Source organism: Pundamilia nyererei, unplaced genomic scaffold, assembly GCF_000239375.1.
Source record: "Pundamilia nyererei isolate P.nyererei 1_Seehausen unplaced genomic scaffold, PunNye1.0 scaffold00015, whole genome shotgun sequence".
NCBI classification, from domain to species: Eukaryota; Metazoa; Chordata; class Actinopteri; order Cichliformes; family Cichlidae; genus Pundamilia; species Pundamilia nyererei.
The window spans coordinates 6,014,920-6,036,382 of record NW_005187416.1 but is presented as its reverse complement, the minus strand read 5'-3'; the positions used below and the strand labels follow the sequence as shown (position 1 = coordinate 6,036,382).

Below are 21,463 nucleotides of genomic sequence, written 5' to 3'. Positions count from 1 at the left end.
AATCAGAATCAGAATAAATTATTAATCCCTAAGGAAATAATGTGGGTTACAGTTGCTCCAAGAAGAAATGGTAAAAATAGTAACAGTAACAGACTAAACTCCAAACAACACATTATGTTACAGATTTTAATATTAATTAGTCTTTGTCAATTTGTCCTGTTCTCATTGTGTGATGCAGTATGATGGCTGTTTGGTAGCTGTTTGCATACTATGCATACTCTCTCTCTCTTCATATGTGTGTGTACAACAGCTTTATGTTAATGTACAATCCTTAATATGTTTTGTGTGTGTGTGTGTGTGTGTGTGTGTGTGTCTGTGTGTGTGTGTGTGTGGGGAGGGGGGGGCAGAGGGAGTGTTCGCCCAGGGCACCAAACGGGCTAGGACCGCCCAGCGGCGGCCTGTTTGGTGCCCTGGGCGAACACTTTTCTGTGATTTCACATGTTTGTTGAGCTGATAGAAACGTTTCTCCCTTCATGCTTCTTCTGCAGCCCCGCTCGAAGCTGATACCACAGACAGACACCGGCGCTGCTCCCAGTGCCAATAAACGGCGTCGTTGTACCTAAAGATAAAGAACACATAAAAGTCTGTTTGATTCCAGTTTCTCGTGATGTGAATGTTGTTTGTGTCTCAAGATGATTTTATATCATTCATGAGGGATACATCTGAGATGTGGTTCACATATTATAGGCCAACAAGTTACTTGTAGCAGCTTACATAACAGGAATCACGTTTTGGCCAAACCCCAGTTTAACATAGAAATGATACTGCTGAGCCTAAAGAGACGAGTTTTGATCATGTAAGGAGTAGAAAGTAAAAAGTAGTCCAAACTTCAGACAAACTTCAAACTACAACAATGACAATGTGACTGTAGGAGAGACCTGACCTCACTGATGGAGCCCCACCTGCTGCTGGCATCCACGATTCTCTTTAAACCAACCTAATGGCTGATGGTAGATTTTTGCTTCAGCTGCTGCTCGAGCTGCACTCTGCTCCTCCTGCCGTCGACCTCCAGCGCTCAGAGATCAGGTAGGTCGTTCCTCCCAGTCACAGCCCGGTCCCCACATGGAGCACCTTCCAGGAGCCAGAGAAGGGTGGTGCTCTTAACTATGTGTGGTAAACCCACAAGAGGCTCTGACAAGCCCCGCCCACAGGTCCAACTTCAAGGTGGGGTCAATCAAATTAGATTAATATGTCTCAGAGCTTTTCAATATTATTCTAGAAATATAAATAAACTAACCTTTGTGTTTATAATTAATTGTACGATTGTTCTGTTAATAAATACACAAATTCAGATTCAAAAGAACTTTATTGTCTTATTGTATAAAAAAGGTAGAAATGTGTATGAAATTCAGGCACATGAACACGCTGCATAAAAACACATAATCATACATGTTCATCCCCACAGGGACATAATTATGTATCTGTGGTATTACAGGAAGTCGTATATCTGAAATCAACTAATAAAATGCCAAAGCGAAGCCTGTGAAGCAGTTTTTCTGTCTCCGCCCCTCCACTGTTACGTGTATAACCTCCACCGTGATGGAGCATAGAAGTGGAGAAACCCCACCCACATGAACCAGTGTCGTGTTTACACTTAACAGACGACCAATCGAAGAAGCTCTTTTAAATTGTGTCTTCAGACACTTTGTTACCAGCAGTCTGGAAAGCATCTGATTGGCCAGAGTCTCAGTTTTTAGCACGACAACAATCCCAAACACACCGTCAGTCATGGATCGGCCTCCTCAGAGGAAACATCAGCATTTCCAAAGCAGTGTGAGATCATCGTTGTATTTCTTTAGCACCAAATCACAACAACAGTAACCTCGAGGTGTTTCACACTGCAAGGTAAAGACCCCACAGTGATACTGAGAAACCCCAACAATCACACATCACATGACAAAAGGCAGAAACATACAAAGAAGAGCTCTGAATGAATTCAGGAAGCCTGGAGAAGGATTCCTGAGAATAAAGGTGGTCACCCTAAATGTCACACAGCACCCATAAGAATAACTAGAGTAACAGTCGTAATAATAATAATACTGTATATAGTTTCACTTTCTGAAATGTCTTCTAATCTTAAATTTGCAGACTGGTCTCCTGCAGACAGGACAGAGTGACAACGTCCAGTGTTGCTGATGATTTGACAGTGACAGTGCGCTCACACAGAGGCGCTGATGCTTCAGCAGCGCGGCTTATCGTTGACAGCATCAATAAGACTTTAAGCAGCTCTCTCACTATTTTGCTTCTTATCGAGGTGCCTCAAGCTTTTTGCACAGCAGTGTGTTCGTTTGGCTTCTTTAAAAAAGGAAAAGTTTGCAGAAGTTAAACCCGATCGTTGTCTCACAGCACCGAGTCTTGAGGCCTCTTTAACACTGCTGTGGGGTTTTCTTCCCCTAAAGAGAGAGACCTGTGAGAAGGAGAGAGGCAGAGGAGGAACTGAGACGGAGGAAAGATGAAGCCAACGCTCCAGAAGGGAAAACTGCAGTTCCTCTAGCGACCACTAGAGGCTGGTTCAGTCCCCACAGACTCCAATGGTAAAATGTTCCAGCAGAAATAAACAGGCTGCCTGACGTAATAAAAACTATGTGGAGTTGAGTTTCTGTCATATAACTTTAAGGTTTGTAACTGAGAGTTTTATTGATTTATTACCTGCAAAATTCTTCTCCAGTGACGACTCGGGCCACAGACTTTCGATAACGCTCTGAGCTTCCTCAGAATCATCAAAGTAGAATTTCGGTGCGATGGTCACGTCGTCTCGCTCACAGAACTTGAGGTTCTGTCTCAGTCGATCGGAGTCGAACTTCAGCACCTGAAAAAGAAACAGAGGATAAATGAACACGTCTGTGCAGCTGGATTTGTAGCAATGCTCGACGTGAAGATCTGAGCGAACGTACCTGTCCGCTCTCCACATGCAGGGCGAGGACGACGTGATCCCAAACATAATACTGTGGCCAATCATCCAGCTCCCAGGCTTCCATCAGGTTGTCCTCAGGTCTGTAGTTCAGCTCATACCTGAGAGGAAGCAGCATCTGAATCAGCCCACAGAGGTTAAACTGCATCACTGCGCCTCACTGACGCTGCTCAGGTCAGCGCTGAAGTGTAAAGACACTCTGAGTGTCCTGAAGTCACCGCCTGGTTTTTGTTCAGCATCAGTGTTTGTCTCTCACTAACTCTGAACTACATCACAGTTTCAGTAAAACAGACCCGTGTACTGTCTGTGGCACAGGAACTAGGTCCTCCTTTCACCATCATCTTCTCACCGTGAGTCTATGTCTTAGTAAGTTTCATTAACGATAATAAAGTTATTTTACAAATTACAGACAAATCAGCTGATTCTGAATCTAGCAGCTGTTTTTTAAATGTGTTTAAACTTGGAGTGGCATGACATCATATACAAACACTTGTGTTCAGTAAACCAGTTTGAGATGATCTGGCCTGTGTGACATGGCGTGTTACCCTGTGTAAGGGGATTTTTCTGAAATACAATATAATCAAGTGTGCAAGCAAACGTGCGCACGGGTGAATGTCTCTGAGAAGACACACACACCGAGTGCAGGCTTGCTTGCTTTATTTATAGGGCAAAGCTGGTTACATAGTACTTCCTCTTTTGTGAGAAGTCGAAGAGAGGTTAGACGTTAGCTCAGTGCTTATCTGACATCACACACACTAAAGTAAGGAATGCATCATGTTCTCTTTAACAATAAGCTCGGTTATGTGAAAATATATGAACACTTGAATATAAGGCACACTTGATTATATTGTATTTCAGAAAAATCCCCTTACACCCTGCTGGAAGCAGCCAATCAGAAGATGGCACAGTGTGGTCGTGTGAGGACGGCTGTCTGGGAAACTCCCAGCAGATGAGCAGCTCCTGAAACACCAACCGCCATGCCACACTCTGGGTCAGACCTTCCCCCTCCCATCCTGATGCTCAGCTTCAGTCGTTTTGATCATGCCTAGCTGCGCTGAGCTGCTGCTCAGATGTTTGAGAAGGTGTATCTAATAAACTGGCCGTGGGTGTGTGGTTCGGTGGACTCCATGGAAATCTTTATGTGTTTCTTACCAGTGTGTCCCACACATGGCTTCTGGTCTCCAGATGAAGATGTTTTCTTCTCGTCTGTAAGCACAGACGGCGTTCGGGTCGTCATCGGGCAGCTCGGGGTACTCGGAGAAGCGCCCGTCATCGTGCGGGCTATGGACCAGCACAGTATACACCACTTCCTGTTTGTACAGGGAGGTCCTGAACACTCGCAAGACGGGCGGAGCACCGAAGCAAAACTGGAGACAAATAAACAGGTTTCAGTGGAGGGAACGCTGCACACCACGCAGAGACGTGACAAGTGCTCAACTTAGAGCTCTTTGTTGGTGTCAGACTGTTTCATGAAAGGCTGGTCACAGACTTATAATCTTTGCAGCACTGGTTCCTCCCATGTGTTTGGTGCTTTGGGGTCAGGTACAAGGACCAGACTGAGAATGAGTGAAAAAGCAGCCAATGTCTAAATAAAAGCTCTGAAAGAGCGTCAGGAAATCTGTAGGACTCTTTAGATCTCACAATCAAGTCTGGCTGTTGGAAGAAAAATGTAAGGAAGACGTTTACTCACCTCTACACCGAGGTTATTACACGGTAATAAAACTACACCAAGATTAGACCTTATATACAGCAAACTGAAACTGAACGAAATGAAATTTAATGAACATGAAAAACTAAAGTAAAATTAATTTACAAAGGAAATGTTTTTGTTTTGTGATTTAATATTCTGGTAAAATCACAAACTGCCTGATCAGGTCAGATGGAAGTTTTTATGAGGCTTCTCCTCATATTTGAATATGTATGCAGATAAATTACATCTTCTCTGGTCTTTTCAATAAATACAATAATGAGTCATAAAGACTAAAACTGAGACCGAAACTAATAAAACTAAATGAAAACGAAACATTTCCAAACTATAAAAACTAAACTGAGACCAGCAAACTGAACTGGAGACTTCCTGAAACTGAAATGATTTAAAAACAAAAAAGTCAAAACGAAATCAATTTTTTTAAAACTGCAATAACGTGGTCAGCAGAGTTTTGAGGGGCTGTGTGCTGGATGAACTGAACACTTGTGAATAAATAAAATTCCGTTTGTAATGAGTCAGCAGGCGTCTCATCAGTGTCTGCTGTAATAAAACAGCATTATCAAAGGTTAGTAAGTGTTTCAAATTTAAACTGAAGGAGTCCGTACCTGCTCGCTGTAGGCCTCCAGCACCTCCTCCACCCTGAAGGTGAAGCGGTACGATCCATACCTGGACTTCTCACTGAAGGCTGGAGAGGAGGCGAACTTCCTCAGGAAGCTCTGCTGCCTCCGGGCCTGCTCCTTGGTCCGATTTGGGAAGGTCTTCTTCAGGAGCCTCCTCTCAGCTGACCGGATCTCCTCTGGTGCAACAGCCAGACTCCACCACACCAGGGACGGCTCTTCAGGGTCCTTGACGCCTCCGTGTGGATCCTTGAAGCCTCCATCCTTCGAGATCCAGCACAGTGACCCTCTCTCTGTGTCGTGTTTCACATGAGAGACGTGAAACTCCGGCCGGGGGTACGGAGGGATGTATTCTTTATTTTTGAACAGGTATTTTTTCCTTTTCGTATCCAGGTAGGAATGTCGAGCTTTCGATTTCAGCTCTTTCAGCTTTAAGTGTTCACCCCTTACAAAATATTCTCTATAGTCTCTGCGGTTTTTTCGCGTCTCCATGATTAGATGAAGGATGGTGGCGATCATAAGACTGTAAGGACCACGCCCAGTAACTGAAGCTGGTTACCAAGAAATGAAAGTTAATTTTTACAGGTTTAAGGAGAAGTTCAAGAGTTTATCAAGCATTTCATCTTGCGAACAGACAAACAGACACTCATTTTAATTTTAATATACATTTTTCTTCTTTTTATGTTATATTTATTTATTTATTGTTGATTCATTTATTGTCACAAATCAACTCTAATTAGAATTCTGACACCAGGAACATGAGGTGAGGAATCTGTGTTCACCGACAGTCCGTGAAGGCATCGTGGACAGCGGCGGCCCCGCCGACGTCGCAGTCACATGACGAGGTGGACAGAAACAAACATGGCGCCGCGAAAGTAAGGAAAAGTGCTGGGTGAGTGTTTGTGAGCGGAGCGCTGGCCTTCAACCGCCGCCTCAGCCGCTCGGAGTGCCGGGCAGGAGCGGCAGGCCGACCCGCTCTCTAGCGTCACGCTTTAGTTGCGGGAAAACCGAAAAGCGCCAACTTTTAACGGCCTATTTTCGCTGACTCGTGTGGTCAGCTTGTTTCCATATCAACCGCTGCCCTCGCGCCGTGTGAGCTAACGTTACGTCCAGTGTGCGATGTTTCAGGCCGCTCACGCGCCTCTGTTTGTCTTTGTGTTAACGCAGAGGGCAGTTTGTTCAGGCCCCACCGCAGGACAGATGAGAGGAGGAGGAGACCCACCATCATCAGGTGAAGCAGGTAGTAGGCGTGGCCTGAGGGCTGTCATTCATTCTGCTGTTTGTTATTAAAGACGGAAACAAGCGGTTCGAAGGATTAAAGCTTCGTGTTTTGGGGGTGAACTGACCCTTTAAATAATCCCGCTGAACAATCACAAACTTAAATTATTTAATCGTGACCATCAAAGCAAACTTCAGACTCGTATCACACATTCATGTTTGTTTTCTCAGCTGCTGTGCAAAAGTCTTGAGCCACCGCTCGTAATTATTTGGGATTTTACTCCATTGGGGACTTTTCTTTACATTTAAAATCAAAAAATGTGGAAAGAAAAAACAAAGTTTGGGGTATGGAAAGTATGTTTGAGCCAGGAAGGTGATTCCCAAAGATCTATTAGCTGAAACTAGGTATATCTCAGCATGGTGTGCTGTGTGTTTTTAACAAAGAGGAGGAAGCTAGACGAGTGGAGGACAGAAGAAGTGAGAGGTGTTAACAGCAGGTGACAGTCATGTCCTTCAGAGAGAAGACCTGAGAGATCACTGAAGCCTCATCAGGAGTGGTCTCAGGGGAAGGATGGCTCTCAGGAAGCCATTCTTAAAGAAGGGAAACAGGTATGCCTCATCACACCTGAACTGGATTTAACATTAACGGACACAGGTCTGGTAGAGCGACCAATCAAAATCATGGTCCGAATGTGTGGAGGGGGTCAGGAGGGAGCTGCAACAGCGAGTGTCTACAGCCGTCTGTAAAACATGGTGGAGGCCTTGTCGTGGTCTCTGCTGTCCTTCAATCAGTGTGTTGATCTCATCAAAACTGAATTATCAACTCTATGAAAGTGCGGTCAGATTTCCACACGCCACCAGTACCATCTGGAAACATCTGACTGGCAGCAGCTTCGTTTTTCAGCATGAGGCTGATGCCAAACACACTGCAGGAGAAGCCTGAGGAACACCATCAGTCACAGATTGGCCTCGACTGAGCCCGGCCCTCAACATCCCTGAAGCAGAGTGAGATCATTCTGATGGAGAACAGGACAAAAAACAGAAACATCCAAAGAAGAGCTTTGAATGTCCCTCAGGACGCTTGGAGAATCATTTCTGAAGATTCCTCAGAGAGTTCGGACTGTGCTGGAGGATGAAGTGATCCGACCAATTATCGACTTCACCAATCCAATGATGATTGGAGCAGAAGACAGTGGTTGGGTGGATCCTAATGTTACGACTGTGGTGATATTTGAGATCAGAAACGACGTGTTAATAAAACCCTGTTTGGAGCTCGGCAGCCACATGTTTTATTACGTGTTTATGGAAGCAGTGGATCTAAAGATGATTACTAATAACTTTAACTCAATGATTTTACGGCTGGTTGGTTTATTATTTAGAGTTTTGTGTGTCTGCTGGCTGCAGTTACTCAGGAACAGAGCAAGATGGCGCTGAGGAAGCAAAAGCTCATCGACGTGGCCTCTGAGAACCAGAAGGAGGAGGACTCGCAGGAGGACGAAGCTGCAGACGAGCAGGTGAAGAAACGCGAGCGTCCTGAATGAACATGAGGTCGCTCTCGTGGAACCAGGATCAGTAAAGTCTGACTGATAATCTGGCAGCCGCATGAAAAACAACATCAGAACTGTTTGTCCTTTTTTGTCTCTGCAGGACGAGCTCTCGACGTCGCTGCTCGCCACGTCAATGGCGAGGGAGAAACGGCAGAGGGAGAGCAAATCCAAACCTAAAGGTGCAGAAGCATGGAGGTGGAATCAGGGCATTTCGGGAGGTTCAGGAACTGCTGAACCTGTTTCATTTTGAGGGTGTAAGCAGGACTTTGGTGATGAAGCTCTGTGTGTGTGTTTGCAGAGATGTCCGAGGACGAGATGATGGACTTGGCTCTGCGCCTGAGCGAACAGGAAGCCAGCGCCACGGCACTCAGGCGGCAGCAAGAGGAGGAGGAGGCCATGATGAGGGCCATCAAGGAGAGCGTGAGTACAGAGCTGGAGCAGGCGTGCACGCATCTGGGTTTTATTTCTGTCCTGTTTACCTGTCGGTCAGCAGCTGATGGCAGTTTGCACCAATCAGGGCCTCTCTGCAGAGCGCCGGCTCTTCTTCTCTAAGACGATGTTACAGATCTGCGTGAATCCTGACATTAGCATGGTTTACTTTTATGCGCTTCTGAGAGTTTCATTCATGTTCTTTAAAGTTAGCTAAAAGCTACAGAACAGCACAGATTACAATGCTAATCTTAGTAAATAAACAAATCAGAGTGAACAGACAAATGCATGCAGAGAAAGATGTTCCTGCTTTTCCTCTCACAGATGGTCGGCCAGACGCAGGCGTGCCGGACCCCCAAGAGTCCATCTCAGCCCACCGACGTTTCCCTCAGGCTCTGCTCCCGCCGCAAACTAGCGTACTCGAACGGGAAGACAACGCTCGCCATCGATCGAGGAGCCTCAGAGGACGGCTGCCTTCAAGGTAACACCGGCGTCCATCTGAGGTCAGACTTCACACCAGGAAATAAATATGAAAGGCACTGTTTCTTTGTTCCAGCAGGATCTGGAGACGGTGACAACGGGAATTTAAAGAGGAAGAGGAAAGCGGGGAGTCCTCTGCCGGAGATGCCAGACTTGTCGCAGACTCAGGTCTACTCTCAGGCGTCTCCCTGCAGCTCCGAGTCTCTGCCGGCTCTCCCCGACTCGCCGCAGGTTCGTCGTCGTCTGCGATCTGTAGGGAAACGTGCGTCAGAAAAGTCGTTTAAAGGTTCATCTCTTTGTTTCCTCCCAGAGCTCCGACTCCACGCAGATCCAGGACTCACAGCTGCATCGGTCTCCCGTCTTTCCACTGACGGGCTGCCGGGCGGAGGTCCGCATCGGCCGGCTGAGCCAGGACTTGCTGGACACCTGCAGGAGCTCCGGGTTCGTGCTGTGCTCTCAGAATGGTTCGAACGCCACCCAAAAGTCCCCTCGTCCCGAGAGCCCGACGTTCCCTGAAAGTGACGTCGCCTCATGTCCCAAAAGCCCCGCCCTGTCTGGCACAGATCCCGACAACAGCGACGAGATTGAGCCGAGCCCCGAGTGCGCTAAAAGCCCCGTGTTTGGCAGGAACGCTCAGCACGAGAGGTCGCCGAGCGCCCGCAGACCTCGAGACGCCGTGCGCAGCCAAGACGGTGAAAACTCAGGATTCACGTTTTCTTCTCAGGACAGTTTAACCCCCTCCGTGAGACCCACGTCCCCCGTGTTCCCACGAAGCCCCGGCATTCCTCCATCAGAACGGTTAGCATTCCCAGAAAGTCCCAACAGAGGACAGGCCGAGCCAAGCCACGCCCACTCCGAGAGCCCCGTGTTCGGACTGCAGCAGCAGAGGTGCGAGAGTCCTCCAGCCAACAGGAAGGTGAGCTCAGAGGTCGCAGTGCTGCATGCAGGGTCAGAGCGCGCTTTCCCTCAGCTCGATACATTTACGTGGATTCTCTGAAAGCGTCACGATGAGACGCTCGATCGTGTGCCTCACTGGTCCACACTGGGCACTCAGTTATTTGATGTTTATGTGACTTTTCAGACTCTTTTCTCTATTTTCGTTGCTCTTTATTGCAGGACGGTCAGAGTCGATTGGACGGGCTGAAAGCGTCCGAGTCAGGTAGGAAGGTCGCTCTGCTTTCGGACTGTGTGGACTGTGTCTGTTTTTATTGACGGTGTTTTTATTCTGGATTTCCTCGATGCAGACGAGCTGAGCGGGCGGGCCAAAGCCCCGAACCCGGCCGGGAGTCAGCTGACCAGCGATATGACGCTAGTCTGGTCTGACGGGGACGAGGACGTCACGGTACACAGCTGATCATTTTACTACAAGAACACAGCTCAGCTCGTCCACGCAGACTGCAGACGAAGACGGGCGATGTCTTCATCTCTGTCACATCATCTTAAAAATGTCGTTTTTTGCTTTTTTGTTTTTCCTGCAGCCGACCGGCTCTCCCAGCCCCGTCTTCCCAGAGGAGACGTCAGTTCATCAGGCGGAGAGCCCGGCGGCCTCCCTGAACCACGTGGCTGCTGCTTCAGGGGCGACTGGATCAAACTGCAGGTACGAAACCTCACGTGTCAGCTGTCAGGCTCACGAGACTCTGGTGAGTAAAAGATGAGGGGAGCAGGATGTTCACCTGTCTCACAGCCTACGTTACACCCACCCTCAGTCACCTGAGGTGGTTCATGCTCGTCCCAGCGCCTCCTCCCTGTCGAGGTTATCCAGGCAGATCCAGCTGGGCGATGTTATAAGTCTTTCATGGCCTAGAAATACCCTGAGATCCCCCGAGAGGGACTGGGAAGCTTTGCTTGAACGGACAGATAGATGGAAGTGTTTCCTTAGAAACAAACGAGGCGTGGCCTGAATACAGTCCGTAAACACGGGTCTGTGGGTTTTGTGCACGTTACTTGGATCCAGCTGTAACGTTTGTGCACACACAGACAGGACAGTGAAGTCCTGCTGCCGAACGAATCATGCAAACCAGTTTCCGTCTTCTCTCTGTCTGTTTGCAGCCTGCGTCCTCAGAGCAGCTCCAACAGACAAGCTTCACCTGAAACTTCTCCCAAGTCCGGCACAGAGGAGCCGCGGCCTGATCGCAGCAGGACGCTCTCCTCTGCCGGCTCTGGAGAGTCCGCCGACTCCACCACGGTTCACTACTACTGGGGCGTTCCCTTCTGCCCGCGAGGCCTCGACCCAGACACGTACACGCAGGTGGTCACGCTACAGATTACGATCATTTATAACGGACTCGTTTACACGTTTACAGCACAAACCCCGTAAACTGTTAGAAGACAGTCATGGTTCTGACATCAGTTCTTTTACTTCATGCATGAAATTCTGCAAAAATAATTAGTGACTCTTTCAGTAATTAAATGTAGTTTTGGTCTTAGATGTGACAGAAGTCAACATGGCCGACGTTTCAAATGTGAAGTCAGCGTGTCTACAAATAATCCCTGAAATGTTTAGTTTTTTTCTACTTGTGGAACTTTATGATGTCACAGAGGGGGGGGTATGGCTATTGTCAGTCAGAGAAGCCCCGCCACCTGCTGTTTACGAGGGACAGCCAATCAGAACAAAGTCATAAAAGGCAGAGACAGAGGGTGAACCGAGGGGCTGCAGAAGCCCCTGTTTAGGATAAAGAAGGATTATTTTGAGCTGAGAATCATGCAAAGCAGCTTTAATGAAGTCCAGGGATTGTTTCAAATTTATTTTATTGTGTAAAATAAATTTGTTTGTTTTTATTCTTAAAAATGTCAAAATCAAATCAAATCTGAGTCACTGTGAAATCGGTAACGTGATGCGTGTGTGACGGAGAATGTCGACCCGAGTATCATAAGCGTGTGTCCACTCGTCCTTCCTGTCGCCGCTCAGGTGATCGTGGCTCAGATGGAGGTTTACGAGAAGACTCTGAAACGGGCTCAGCGGCGTCTGCTGAGGAAGGCGGAGTGGGGCGAGGCCGTCCTGCCGCAAATGGAGGTACAAAAATGTCTCAGAAGATTACGTTTGTTTGCTTCTGTTCCAGATGTTTGAACACGTGTGATGTTTTTAGGAATCGCCGTCGCACGAGTTGCCCGCTGGATCGCCTCAGCGTCACACCGCTCGCAGGTAAAACTCTGCTCTCGGCCGTGAAGCGGCGTCTGCTTCGTGTTTGGAGGTTAAAGGAGATTTCCGTCTGATCTGACGAGGAACGTTCGATTTGTTCAAACTGGCTTTCAGACGAGGTCTCAGGCTGAGGAGCAAAACTCAGGATGAAGCTGCTGATACTCCGACAGCAGAGGAGAAGGAGGAGGAAGAGGAGCAAACGAAGATGGAAAACAAAGAGGAGGACGGGAAGAAGGATGGAGACGAAGAACCGATGGACGCTGAGGACTGTGAGGTTTGTCCAGGTAAGGATTTTGTCTCTGCTGTCCTCACGCCTGAGCCTGAGTTTAACGTTTTTCTTCAGACTTTCTGAATTTTCTGAGTTTATTTAAATAGAAGAAACTCATCAGATTGTCTCTAATCAGGAAGTTGAGACGCCGAGGCCGATGTGAGTGTAAAGGACCTGAATGCAGTGAGAGGAGTGAACAACGATGCTGTGATATGTTTGTGTGCTTTTATTATCTGTGTTTTCCAATAACGTTATTCTTCATGTGACCTCAGAGACGCAGCTGAGCGGCGACAGCAGTCAGGACGTGACGCTGGTGTGTGACGCAGAAGAGCAGGTGAGTCTACTCAGGTGTGCGGGAGAAACTCCCAGACAGGAAGTCAGGAGGTTAACTGCAGGTCCCAGCTGACTCCTCCTCCACCCGGGAGCAGCTGGCGGTCCTCGCTCTGCTCAGCCTCCGGTTCGTCGCGTGCTGCAGGACCTGCAGAGCAGACTGGGACCGCCGTCAGCGGCTCCTCTCCATCACGGTGGAGTTTGAGTCTGACAGGAAGGACTGCTTTCAACTGATTAGCAGCAACTAGACTTTCAAAATAAGAGCGTGGAGCTTGTCTGCTAGTAAATGGATGGTGTTAGAGAAGATACCTGCAGCACCGTCACAGTGACGATTTCATTGATGAACGTCGCCGTGTGTGTTCATCCTTTATATCTGAGCTCATGTGTTCTGATCTAACTGCGTTAAAGCTGATTGGCCGACTCTGACAGGAACTGGTCCTGAGTTTTCAGGGCAGCACGGTGCTGCAGTGGTTAGCACTGATGCCTCACGCTGTGGATGTTCTAGGTTCAAGTCCACAGGTCAGCACCACCTCTGTGAGTTTGCATGTTCTCTTCCTCAGAGACACGAGACCCTGAACTGTACAAGCAGCAGGTGGAGGTGCTGGGTGGGTTCGTGTGTGGCAGCAGTCAGTAAATAATGTGTTAAAGTGCTGAAATAATGTGAAAAGTTTGTCCGCAGCCTGCAGCTAAAACTCCGGAGATTCAGATGATCCTTCACGCTGATCCTCCCTCCAGGAGCGAGCCACAGGTGGAGGAGGTGGAGGCTGACGGTAATCAGACAGAAAAGCTTCATCTTCACCCTCCATGCTGCGTGTTTAAGAAGCTGAAGCTGTCATTTATCCTCAGCTCCAACAGGTGAACAGATGGAGGCGGACGTCCCCATCAGGAGCAGCGAGGGCGGCGCCAGTCAGCCTGCGAGCAGGGAGGAGGTGCAGGAGGACGGAGGGGATCCAGATGTGGAGGAGATAAAGGACCAAGCGCCGTCGCCCGGGCCGGAGCCGGCCGTCGTCCCCCGCAGCCCCGAGACCGCCGTCGACTGCCCGCTCTGCCAAGCGTCCTTCCCCGCGAGCAGGATCGAGATGCACGCCGCGTACTGCGACGGCGAGGTGGCAGTCGTGGAGGAGAGGAGGCCCAAGGTCGACTACATACAAGGTGAGTTGTTTTTTTTTAAAATCCGCAGAGTTCATCAGGAACTTTAATCATTCAAACGCAGCGAGCGGCTCGAAAAAGGAGAAACAAGAACAGCTCAGAGAAATCTGCGATGAAAGAAAACACAGAAGAAGAAAAACAACAAAGACGTCAAAGAACAAAATGATAAAACACTGCTGAAGGTTCATAGATCGGAAAGATGCTTTAACTGTCACACATACACTGTAGATGACAGAGGATGGTTTATTTTGTCTTACAGCAGCCACAGAGTCACTCAGTAACATAAGTTACATAATAGGAAAAAAGAAGAAGGAACGAAGGAGTAATAGAAATGAAATAAATCATAGAATAAACAGATATTTAAAATAAAGAAGCTTTTATATAATAGTGAAGTTCCACTGTTGTTCAGCAAGCTGCGATCATAAACCCGAGCTTCCATGATCGGGACGTTTGTTTTGGTTTGTCGTCATCGTGGAAATCTTTCGGACATATTCTGAAGCAAAACCTTTCCTCTGTGCTGCGTCTCGTATATCCGAGCCGATCTGCTGGAAGCTGCACTGTGCAGTCACACTCGTCCTGTGTGATGGTTTTAAATGATGATTCATTCTGCGTCAGCCAAATATATAAAGAACACAGTGCTTCACGTTTTGAATGAAATCGGAGTTCAGGCTGTGTCAAACTCGGGCGTGGCGAGCGTGGCGAGCGTGGGCGTTAGATTATCGGAGTAATTCACAGGTAGAAAATCAGTTCTCTCAAAATTTTTTATTCCAAACCTTCACATTGAAGCTAGTTGGATGCTTTTCTGTATCAGTGTGTCCGATTTTAAACCTAACAGTGACAAAACGCTGCCACCCTCAGGCCAAACTGGGAATTACAACATGAGTCACCGGTGAGAGTCAGATGTGGCATTTTGTGGTTTGATTTGTGGTTTCAGTCGGAGCTTTGTCCTCTTTAGTGTCACGGAAGACTCAGAGGAAGAGAACACACAGAGCAAATGCCGAAGACACAAATGACGGCGCTGACGTTGGCAGGTAGGTGTGTCTGCAGCGATGTCTACATTAGCTGCAAGAGCTTTGTTTTCTGATTCGCTGCTTTCTTCTAAATTAATCCAACAGGAACCAGGAGAAGTGCTACATCTGTCAGAGAGCCGTGCCTCTGAAGGACTACAGCCGACACACCGAGCTCTGCATCCAGCGCCACGGATCCAAGACTGCAGCTGTAAGCCGGCGACGCTCTGAAACCACACACCTGTCTGCTTGTAGCTTAGACAGTCCACCAGTTTAGTCTGCAACAAACCGCGATCAGCCTTTTTTTCACTGTGTAAACTCAAATCTGTTTACAAAGAAAGAGCAGGCACATTTGAGCCGCTCGTTTCAGTGAAACTTTAGCTCGTTATCTTGGTTTGGTTTCGTTTTTTTACTCTGGACCCACTTGTTTTTAAATTTCTATAGTAAGTCATGGAAAACCAAACATGCTACTGTGCAGAGCAGGGCGATATGGCCAAAAATATTTATCACGATATAAATTTGAAAATTTGCGATATAAATGACGATATAATTGATGCGAGACAAAATACAGCCCCACAACTTTACTAGCGCAAAAAACACCCATTTATTTTCACTTAAACAAGCAGCTGTTTTTTATATGCATTAAAGCTTTATAAAAATTTAACAGTGCAAATGCAAATTCCTTGCTGAAAGTTTAACCAAAAGGCATTTCCAGTGGAAATGTGCTGACATATCCTGAGCATAACCACGTATAATATCCACTGAAGTTAAAAAGAGGAGCTTTGCTACATTAAACTGCAGTGTGCCAAATAAAAAGCCAAATATGTATTTTTCAGACCGTAAGGTGCACGGGATTATAAGGCAACAAAGCAGTCAGATAAATCAAACTTTATTCAACTCATTCTTCTTGCTTCCTCCACTTCTGTACCTTTGATTCATTAATGCTGGATTCTATCACAGCTGCTCTATTCCCGTGTTGTTGCAGTATATGAATGACTAACCTCGTGTTGTGGATGGATTATCTCAGTTGTTGTCCTGACTGAAGTTTGGTCCGTTTACAGCATCCTGCCATGCGACTGTATTTGTCCCTAACTATCAGGAACCCTCACGTTAACTTTTATTGAGTGGAAAAGTGTTAGTGTTTGTCCTGCAGCCTCACTGTTTATGCTATTCTAACATAGCTGTGTTGCTAGCGATCACGTAGCACATCATTATATACCAGCTAGCCCAACTTCAGTAACCCTACAAGCGTCACTGCTGTTTAGTTTCCTGTCTTCATTTGTGTTGGAAGTGATAGCAGAGCTGTACGTTTGAATTTTTTCAGAAATCTCTCAGTCAGAACATGCTATATCATGTTTAGGTAACTAGCGAAATTAGCGAGCTAACTTCTGTTAACTTCCTGCTAACTTCTAACTCTGTTAAATGTAATAAATTTTGTTTTCATGGATGCCTGGAAGTTAAACTTCATAGTTACACCTGGTAAAGCAGCAATGCTGATCGTTTTATTAAAGATGAAAGAATTTAGACAGTTTTTAACTTTCAGTGATGCTGCAGTGTTCGTTTGACTTTGGGACCTGAAGTGGACGGAGTTTAGGACCCAGATTACTCCCAGATTTACGAGCACCTTAGTCCAACAAATACGACAATAAACCCTGTGCACAAGAAAATGCTAACTTCCTGGTTTGAGACCGGATGTGGGGTTGTGCATTTCCGGTAGCTTTACTTTGCGGTCAATCGCTACTGCGAAGATATACTCCAAAATCATGTCCAAAACTGGAAAACGGAAAGATGGCGTTAAGTTACAAAGAGCAGAAGGTGGGAACAGTCACCGCTGTTGTGTCATAAAAAAATCTAATGATCAATTTTGACGTTTAAAGCGTTTAGATCTCTCAACACAAGCAGAACTGCATCACTGCAGCAGAAGACACATCGTCCACATGCAGAAGCACATCTCTGTGTAGTGACTGGTCTCATGACAGGCAAATGTTCAGCATTCAAACTACAGGTGAACAATAGTCAAACCAGATGTTTCCCGTTATGTCGAGATCAGCTAGTCAAGTACACACCTACACAGCATGTTAACAAACCGTGAAAACAGCCACACAAAAAATGAATGATTGCTGGTAACGGTTTCTATACATTAGTATTTACGAAGGGTATGTTGTGACTTGCCTTCAAAATTATAGTCGTCCCTCACTATAACGCGGTTCACCTTTCACCTCGCTGTTTCGCAGATTTTTTAGTGCAAGTTTGCTTTTTTTACGTCACATTGTGTCCTGCGTCCTGATCGCTGCAGACGATCTCCTCCGTCTCTCCTGTACAGAATCGCTGCATCGATGCTAGCAGTGTGACTCTGCAGTGCAGCGCTGTATGTCCACGATGTCCACGAAACGTTTTGCACCGTCAAAAAATAAAATTGGCTACTTGAGTTCACCTCTCGCTGGTTATTTGTAGAACACAACACCCGCGATAAACGAGGGACAGCTGAGAAATATAACATTTGAATCCTTTTTCTCTTTTGCTCTGAGGCGCGGGGGAAAATATCGACAAGTCGATGAACATCATTTACAGATATATTGGGTAAATGCCCGAGACATCTGTAGAAATGTAAATCGCCGCTTGATTCATTCATTTGCTTAACTTGTTTTGGACCGTAAACCAGGCGCGAATAGGACACCGGAAACAAAGCTCCCCACAAGAGTTTCCGCACCGGACGTAGCATATGCTAACGTGCACATAGTCAATAACAACGGCCGCTTGCATGTTCTACAAAAAAAAAAAAAAAAGTTCTTTGGTGGGTATGTGACAGACAAACACCACCACTGAAGTGGGACCATCTTTACAAACCAATTCTGGATCATCCGTTTCACTCAACGATCCACTTTCTCCCTTCTCATTCTCCGTTACCACCGTGCTTTTTCGGCCATGTGCGCATGCGCGTTTTACCCATATTGTATCGTGATATTTCATTTTCTTATCGTTGCCTAACATTGTAGGCTGTGGAATGAGCTTCCTTTAGAGATTAGACAGGCCACTTCTTTACCTGCTTTTAAGTCACTCTTGAAAACCCACCTCTTTACTTTGGCCTTTGACACCACGTGAGATGTTGGTTTTTATATTTATTTTTATTTTATTTTAGTTGTTTTTAGGTGACTCGATGCTGTTTTATCTTGTTTTGTTTTAACATAGGGCTGTTTTAATTTTAATTTTATGTCTTATGTGATTTATTTATTTAATTTGCTATTTAACTTACTTTCTGTACAGCACTTTGTTCCTGTGCTGGGTATTTTAAAGTGCTTTATAAATAAAATTGGATTGGAAAATTGGATTGTACCGATATTACCGTGAACGGTATAATATGGCCCAGCCCTACTACTGTTTTGTAGTGTGAGCGGTGAGGTCTTTATCAGCACTAAAACATGTAAAACATGAAAATACAGGACCAATTGGACCCTCTGGCAGCCCTGCTCTGGACCCCGGGCCTTATGTTTGACACCCCCCTTTGCCAGATGGCTTTGGCGGTGTAGATCCACAGGTGACAGTCTGACAGGAAGCAGGATGTTCGTAGCATTTTTCCAGGAGAAACATCAAGGAAAATGTGTAACAGCAGCAAGCTTTTATTTTGAAATCAGACACCTGTTGATCCTAAATTACAGCAGGCTTTTGTTTTGTTATTCCTAAACTTAGTTTTTATTGTTTTTTGGTTATAAGCAGAGCAGATGGAGCAGGAGACAACAGACAGGGACATCATAGCTCAGGTGACGAAGAAGAGAAGCTGCTTGAAAAGCTGAAGAGTTTCAAAATGCCGCCTGTTGGTGTTAAAAGAGTAAAAGTTCAGTAAAGAAACTTAAAGATGTTTAAAAGTTGTTGTTTTCTGATCTTGCAGAGGGGAAATCTGCTGCTGGCTCTGGATCAGACGGAGAGCAGAGACTCGGGTACGTCATCGTTGTTGCTCTTTGTTTTTCTTCCTCTGAAACACAAAAATCTGAATGATAAAAAAAAGCAAAGGCTGTATATAAAAGATGGATGTAGCCCCATTACGGTGGTTTGTCATTTGATGTCGTTGTTTTTTGGGGGGTTTCCTGAAGGCAGAATTTGCCAGATTCAGATGAGAGCGTGGAGTGCTAAGCTATCGGCTAATGCTAGCTAGCTTTGTTAGCATGCTGTATGATTGACTGCATGGTTGTATCACAGATACCTGCTAATAGTTGCTGAATAACTAATTTGAAATCACCATGTTTGTAGCACAGAATCGTTGAACGGTCTGAGGCAGCCATGTTTTTACAGCCACGCCCCCAATAAAGCAGCCTGCAGGAACGTTGCTGAATTTACTGTTCAATACGTAAAGTAAAGGGTTTTTTTTTATTCTGAGCAGTGATAAAGAAATCTTCTCATTTATCGATTTATCGTGTGATGCTGCTGATGTGATGTCAGAGAGCCCGAGGCTCCGCGTGAGCGTTTGATTCAGTGGAAACGAGCTCACAAAGAAAAGACTGTCGGATCATTAGCTGTATGTATTATTGTTATTATTATGAGTTTATTTAGGTGATTTTCTTTAACTTACACAGAATAAAACAATGATGATAAAAAAAACAAAGAAAAGTAAAATAGAGTAAACACTGATGAGACGTTCCTGTGAGCTCAAAGCTTCCAGCAGAGAGGTCTGTTTGAGACGGCTGCCGTCCCTCACGCTGACCACCAGAGGGCGTCTGACGCTCATATCTGTTTTTGCTTCCTCGTTTTTCTTTATGACAGCACTGTCAGCAGGTCAAAGGTCACACAAGTGACATGTAAAGGAGCATGCTCAAAAATAAAAGCCTCCGCCTGTGGACTCCTGATGGGAGAAAAATGCCAGAGCCCCGAATGCTCTCTGCAGATCACAGGAGCTAAATGAAAACCCAAAAGTCTGAGTCACAGTTAAACATCTTCAGCGACAACTCGCCGTGACCTTCGTGCAGAGCGGAGCGTCTCGCTGTCAGACTTTGTCTTTTGTTTCTGTTCTCGCTGGAATTTGTTTTTCCGAGGCGAGGCCCGCGCCGGCCTTGGCCTTGTTGCAGTGTAGTCTAACGAGCTTAAAGGGAGGAAAACACGAGGAATGAGTCTCAGATGTCCACGATAAACGTGTCCAAAGCTAAACGCTCAGCGCTCAGGCTTCAGACTGGGATGGAGTCAACTTATAATCTCTTTATTTAACTTATTCAGCAAACTGAGCCGCGCTTCACTGAGCAGTGATGAGCTGCTCGTCACGTTTCAGCAGCAGGACTCAGTTACAGCCCTCGTGTTTCACAGGCGTCCTAAATCAAACAGTCTGGCCTCCCGAAGGTTCACCGTGAAGAACTTTCTCACAGATTTGAACCCTGAGATGAAGTTACTGAGTGGAGACTTTGATAGTTGTGGTATAAAGTCTTTTGTTATGATGATTATTGCGACTCTGATGTGACTGATTATAGATGAAGCTCCAGGTTTTGTTCTTCTGTTATCAGCGTTCCCGTTTCTAAAAGTCAGGGACACGGGGTCGGGATGTTTCTAGAAACGGGGAAAGCTGTTGTCCTGCTGATGTGATGTCACCGCTGAATCAGGGTTCATAAAGTCACGTTTTCCTGCCTCGCTGTGTTTCTGCAGATGCTGGCCCGTCTGGATCCAAAGTCCTGCCCGGGTAAGGCGCCTTTAAAACAGCTCTGAGTTTGAAGTCCAGCTGTAAAGACACCTGAAGTCTTCCTGCTACACCCTGTTTGTTCAAGTTTTAGACGCCTGAAATCTTCTCTGTCTTCATTCTGTCAGTGATGTCATCGATCTGCGGGATGATGATGATGACGAGGAGGAAGTGTCAGCATTCAGGGTCAGTAACTCTCCCATCAGGTCCTTCACACCCATCTCAGAAGCCGCCGACTGCCTTATCGACTTCAAGAAACAGCAGCGAGCCAAGAAGCCGTACCAAAGACGCCGATGAGGGTGGAGCCTTAACTGGAGCCCACAGCGGGCTGAAGGACATTTCTGCAGATCGAACTTTTGAGTGCTGAAAGTGCGTCGGGCTGACGCTGAAGATGTCTCAGTCTACCTCCTCATGAACATTTCCTTTATGTTACTGTAGCTTCGCTCAAACATGAAATGAAATTAAATGTTGGATTTTCTGCCTTTGATTTTCTGTCCTGTCGTCATGGATACTCGTGTGGAAACAGCGGGTTAGATGCGCTGAGGCGCTGCTCACTGCATTTACAGGTGAGGCCGAACCAAAGTACCTGCAGTTCCTCTAGTGGCCACATGAGGCGGCAGTGAGTCAGTCCCCATAAACTCTCACAGTACAGTCGAGTTTTCAGCTGATCGTTTCACTCGGTTTGCTTGTGTGCGCTGGCCTTCGGTGAACATTCTGCTCGCCGTGCTCTGACACACCTTTGTGTTGCTGAGCGACTGGGATGGGCGGGATTAGAAATGAGTCCGTCAGAGGGACGCCTCAGGTTAGAGAGGCGAGGCTGACGTGGTCTGGACAAAGGAGGAGAAGAGGGAGACCTCGGAGCTCTCTGGGTGTCATCCAGAGAAGGATAGGCTGGTTATGGAGGCAGGTGGTGACCTCTGAGGTCACTGAAGGAAGAAGTGCTGAATGTGGCTGTGCTGAAGTCGTGACTGAGTGATTGTGTCAGCGCAGCTCAGAGTTTCCTAGAT

General features: G+C 46.5%; 2 protein-coding genes across 7 annotated transcripts; one reads left to right on the top strand and one right to left on the bottom strand.

The window, feature by feature from the left end:
• Positions 1-1,930: 1,930 nt before the first annotated feature.
• On the bottom strand, positions 1,931-5,917 carry LOC102214287 (uncharacterized). The gene is made up of 5 exons (XM_005725466.1): positions 5,225-5,917; positions 4,064-4,278; positions 2,895-3,012; positions 2,650-2,809; positions 1,931-2,407 (listed from the first exon to the last, which is right to left on the bottom strand). Exons 1-5 carry the CDS (start codon positions 5,753-5,755, stop codon positions 2,394-2,396), a joined length of 1,038 nt encoding a protein of 345 aa, XP_005725523.1. The 5' UTR covers positions 5,756-5,917; the 3' UTR covers positions 1,931-2,393.
• A 46-nt stretch (positions 5,918-5,963) lies between these two features.
• uimc1 (ubiquitin interaction motif containing 1) lies at positions 5,964-20,943 on the top strand. Of its 6 annotated transcripts, none has more exons than XM_005725465.2 (23): positions 5,964-6,128; positions 6,404-6,467; positions 7,859-7,968; positions 8,102-8,180; positions 8,300-8,421; positions 8,755-8,911; positions 8,987-9,141; positions 9,221-9,826; positions 10,027-10,069; positions 10,155-10,252; positions 10,389-10,507; positions 10,960-11,158; positions 11,819-11,923; positions 11,997-12,052; positions 12,164-12,333; positions 12,590-12,651; positions 13,327-13,417; positions 13,494-13,799; positions 14,752-14,827; positions 14,912-15,014; positions 18,690-18,738; positions 20,426-20,459; positions 20,585-20,943. In XM_005725465.2, the coding sequence occupies exons 2-23, from the start codon at positions 6,437-6,439 to the stop codon at positions 20,751-20,753; spliced, it is 2,940 nt and encodes a 979-aa protein (XP_005725522.1). In that variant the 5' UTR covers positions 5,964-6,128; positions 6,404-6,436; the 3' UTR covers positions 20,754-20,943. The 6 variants fall into 6 exon arrangements, with proteins under 6 accessions (XP_005725522.1, XP_013764313.1, XP_013764317.1 ...); XM_013908859.1 differs by having other exon boundaries at positions 6,404-6,476; XM_013908860.1 differs by having other exon boundaries at positions 5,965-6,128; positions 6,404-6,476; positions 8,990-9,141.
• The last annotated feature ends 520 nt before the right edge of the window (positions 20,944-21,463 follow it).